The sequence below is a fragment of the Benincasa hispida genome, chromosome 5 (genome assembly GCF_009727055.1).
Source record: "Benincasa hispida cultivar B227 chromosome 5, ASM972705v1, whole genome shotgun sequence".
NCBI classification, from domain to species: Eukaryota; Viridiplantae; Streptophyta; class Magnoliopsida; order Cucurbitales; family Cucurbitaceae; genus Benincasa; species Benincasa hispida.
The window spans coordinates 62,272,912-62,277,714 of NC_052353.1; the positions used below are offsets into that span (position 1 = coordinate 62,272,912).

The 4,803-nt window shown below is 30.2% G+C and overlaps 1 protein-coding gene across 1 annotated transcript; it reads left to right on the top strand.

Annotated features, from left to right (window-relative positions):
- Positions 1–670: 670 nt before the first annotated feature.
- On the top strand, positions 671–2,574 carry LOC120078052 (putative NAC domain-containing protein 94). The gene is made up of 3 exons (XM_039032243.1): positions 671–990; positions 1,086–1,405; positions 1,592–2,574. Exons 1-3 carry the CDS (start codon positions 795–797, stop codon positions 2,099–2,101), a joined length of 1,026 nt encoding a protein of 341 aa, XP_038888171.1. The 5' UTR covers positions 671–794; the 3' UTR covers positions 2,102–2,574.
- The last annotated feature ends 2,229 nt before the right edge of the window (positions 2,575–4,803 follow it).

A 4,803-nucleotide genomic window follows, 5' to 3' on the forward strand; every position in this document is an offset into this window, starting at 1 on the left:
AAAGGATTTCATACTCTTTGTAAGATAGAATGGGCTATTCCTCCCATTGTCAATTGATTTTGAGATGAAGCCCTATACTATCAAATACAAGACCCCATACTCGGTCATTTGAAGCGCAAAATAACAAATTCAATGCATTTCAACAATATATATATTTTTCAAAGCTAAGGGACTATTTATTCTGAAACTTAAATAACAAGTAGACACTAACTTCAAATCTCGTCGACTAGAAGTATATGTTTCACCGTTTAAATAATGTATAATAAATTTCTCATTAATGTAGATAACGAAATCTTGAACATGAAGGTTCTTGTTGAACTAATTTGAAAAAATCGTGAGCTAAAATGTCAATTTTAGAAACTTTGCCAAAGCATCCATTAATATTCGGTTAAACTTTTTCAAATGCTAAGAACGTAATTTACCATGTCAATATACTGAATAAAACAATAAACTTGAGAAGAAAAAAAATCATAAAATTCCAATTCAGTCAGAAATGACAAATATTTAATTATCATTTTACATGTTGATCATAATTTTTCATAATAATTGTTGTAGTAAAAAAGATATTTGTAGGGAAAAAAATGTTGAGCGATTGAAGGAATTACAAGTCAAAGGATGAGACTTTGACCAAATAAAAATCTATATTGTCCTTTGTGTACCCCTTTACAATTATTATTATAAGAACATGCCACGAATATGGCCTCTCTCTGCCTAACCTTTTTCAAACTTGCATGTCTTGAAAGACTTGGTTATTTCTTTCTGATCTCTATCTCTCTCTGTCTCTCTCCACAGAGATGAATATGGAAACTCCAGAAGTTTGCAACGGCGAGGGTGACGACGATCAAATCCCGCTCCCTGGATTCCGCTTTCATCCGACCGACGAAGAACTCGTCAGCTTTTACCTCCGTCGAAAAGTTGAGAAAAGACCCATCAGCCTTGAACTCATCAAACAAATCGATATCTACAAACACAATCCATGGGACCTTCCTTGTAAGCTAGCTAATTAACTTAGTATTACTGGTTATTATTATTATATAATTAATAAGATTGATATTTAATACTTCTGCATGGAATTGTAATTGTAGATGGAAGTAGTAAAGTGGGAGATAAAGAATGGTATTTTTATTGCAAGAGGGGGAGGAAATACAAGAATAGTATAAGGCCAAATAGAGTAACTGGGTCTGGATTTTGGAAGGCCACTGGAATTGATAAGCCTGTTTATTCCAATGGAGGTGAAGGAAATGAATGCATTGGCCTTAAGAAAACACTTGTTTATTATCGTGGAAGTGCTGGTAAAGGCTCTAAAACTGATTGGATGATGCATGAGTTTCGTCTTCCTCCTCCTAGTCCAACCAACAACCCTAAACTCCTCCAACCCAACTCCAAGAACTTTGCTCAAGAAGCGGTAAGCCTAAATCATGCATCTTTTTTCTTTTATTTTCATTGAATAACTGGTTGTATGTGCTGCACAGAGATAGGTGCAGCCCAACTAACGCCAATGAAAATTTTAGTGATAGATATATATATATATTTATTGTTTAGCTAATAAAGTTTGGTTATTGTGTGTATGTTTTGTGTGGATGTGCAAAAGGAAATTTGGACATTGTGTAGGATATTCAAGAGAAATGTGAGTGGGAGAAGATATGGAACAGGAAATTGGAATAACAAGCAAGCTGCAGCAGCAGCAACAGTAATAAAAAATCCTATGACAGAAAAGAACAGTACATTAAGGATGTGCAACAATGATGAAATTATGGTGGGATCAGCTGCTGAAAGAGGTAATAATCATGGAGAAATTAGTTACATCAACTTCAGCTGTGAATCAATGATTATCCAAACTGAGAAGAAGCCACTACTTCTTGATCCAAATTACCTCAATAACAACAACAACAACAATCATCATCATCATCAAGAATGGAATAGCAATAATAACAATAATTATGATCAATATAGCAGTTGTTCTTCAATGGACCCATCTCCAGTTTCAAGTGGTATTATTTCACCTCCAATTCCTTACCCCACAAATCAGCTTGTGGATGTCAATGATTTCTTCACTAATAGCAATTGGGATGAGCTCAGATCAATGGTGGACATGTTGTAGACATCAGATTATTATTGATGATCATATTCTCTTTCCATTTTGTGTAAATATCACATACACAAACACTCTTAATCTTGGAGCTACCCCCATCTCTACAAGGTACAGCCCCTGATTGCTCTCAACATATCATTACATCATTCCAAAGTAAAGGGCCATTTCAGAAGAAGCAAAAAGGATTATTGGATATTTGGAATTTTATCATGAGATCATTAGATCAATAATCCATTATTTTCAGGATTAATCAATCATATAGTTTACATTATATATAGCTGGGTTGATTCCTCCTTGTGCATATATATTTAATATATAGTCTTTTTAGATATATCTCCTTGCTATATATAATCCAACATGTTACATGGGCTTTTTCATTTCTTGTAACAATCTATAGTCTTTAGATTGATTTAGTTTAATATATGATTTTACTTCATTTTTCTCAGCCTTTGTACAATGAGTATTTTTTTTTTTTCACTATATTTACAGATATATATGAAGAAGCTTTTTGTTCTGATGTTCTTTGTGTTTGAATGTGAAAACAACCCCATTTAAATTTGTAGCTTTTTTTTTTTTTTAATTTCAATGCAATACTACGTCGTTTTGATGGTAGAATCAATCATTATATATTAAATAAAAATTGAAATACTAATTATATGGCTCCATGAGATAATGGCGTTCTTTAATTAAGTGTCACAACTCTAATCAGAAATTAATTATTGACTGACTGCATTTGCTTGCTTCAATTTCTTCAGTCTATAATCCCTTTCCCTCACGATACCTACTTCAATTAATTTCTTAATTTTTTCAAAAAAAAAAAATCGTCATGATTTAAGGTGATGGTTGAGCTTTGAAATGGAAACTTAGGAAATTTTTTTTTTCTTTTCTTATTTCATATTTGTTTATTAGAATTCTCAGGTGACACTTGAGAAAGGTTTTATTTGTGAAAAAGAATAATGTTCTTTTTTACCTAAAAAATAAATGAAATGACGTACGGCATTATATTTTTTAATTTTGATTAGTCAAAATTAACATTTTATTTATTTGTTTGTATCTTCCATCCACATGTATACGAGAGAGAGAGAGAGAGAAGGACAGAAAGGGATATTCACAATTTTCTTTAAATGTTGACTTTGTCATAGGGAGATTAATATTTAAATATGTAGAAGTCAATTAAATCAGTTTGACTTAAATGGAGCCTAATTTTGTCAGACCATGTGATGTTTACTGTTTCACGATAAACCCAAATGGAATGGTTTTCATACATATCTTAAATCTCGTCCACACAATACCCTTCTCTTTTCTTTTTTTTTTTCCCCTTTTTTGTCCTTATTTTTTCAATTTTGTCGGTTACTGTTACAGTTATGTCTCTTGGTCTTTTAAATGATATTATCGTTATCTATCCATTTCCAAAATTGTCTACCACATTATTCTAACTTCTCCAATAAGTTCAATTTTTGACTTCTTTTTAGGCCTTTTGATTTTTTAAAATCAACATGGTCAAAAGAAATTTCTATAATTGCAATGCTTTAAATATAGATGTTTCAAATTCATCTTTAGATAACCATGTTTTTTTTACAATATTTTGTAAAAATATCTCAAAATATGTAGATAATCATGTTTCTTTTACATATTAAATATGTAGATAATCAATGTTCTTCAATTGATGGGTTATTCCAACAAATATCTTTTTTTTTTTTTAGAAAATGTGAGGGCCAAAAAATAAAATGAAGTTGCCCTCAACGTATAAATTTCAAAGTCCATGTTTCAAAAAGACATCCAAAATTCCTGAGGGGCTTCTATAAGTACATCCTTCTTAAAATAGTGTCGTGGAACAAATGGTCCTTCAAAGTTCCAAAATGCATTTCAAAATTACACATACGGCATATAATTTCAAATCATAAAAAAATCAATTAATTAGCCAAATAAACAAAAGATCTCGGTTTAATACTTGTTAAATAAGACCCTGTTTGGTAACCATTTAGTTTTTTATTTTTATTTTTTAAAATTAAACTTATTTTATCTACATTTCTTACAATAATTTGCATCTTTCTTAAATACAATGGTTGACTTCTTAGCTAAATTCCAAAAACAAAAACTACTTTTTTAATTCTCAAAATTTGTCTTGGTTTTTAAACAATTGATGAAAAGTAGATAAAAAGGAAGAAATTTGGAGATAGAAGTAGTATTCATAAGCTTATTTTTAAAAAACAAAAGCAAAAACAAAATGTTTACCAAACGGGGCCTAAATTATTAAGAAAATAAAATCAGTAATGATGGTTAAAAGTATTTCCTGACCTATAGAAAAAAAAATTAATAGTGATGATGAAAAGTACATTTTGCCTCCGTTGAGACTTGCTTTATACGAGAGTCTATTTAAAGCTCTTGAAGTAGGTTTATCTTCTCTTTAGACTAAAATTCAATCAATTATCATTTGAAATCTATTGGTTGGCAAAACGAGATATGAAAGTAAAGTTCAGACTTTTGTTGATTCCATATCTTTGAAAATTTCATTTTTAAGTGATCTAATTCCCATGAACAAATCTTGTTTTGCTTGTTGATTTAATAGTTACTTAAGTTCTTTGGTTGTTTGTCTCAATTATTATATAAAAAATATATATAAGAACTCATTTTTTAATGCATAAAATAAGAGTCTCATAGTTTGTAAACTATACACATCGTTACGAATAAAATAAGACTTATTTTATTTG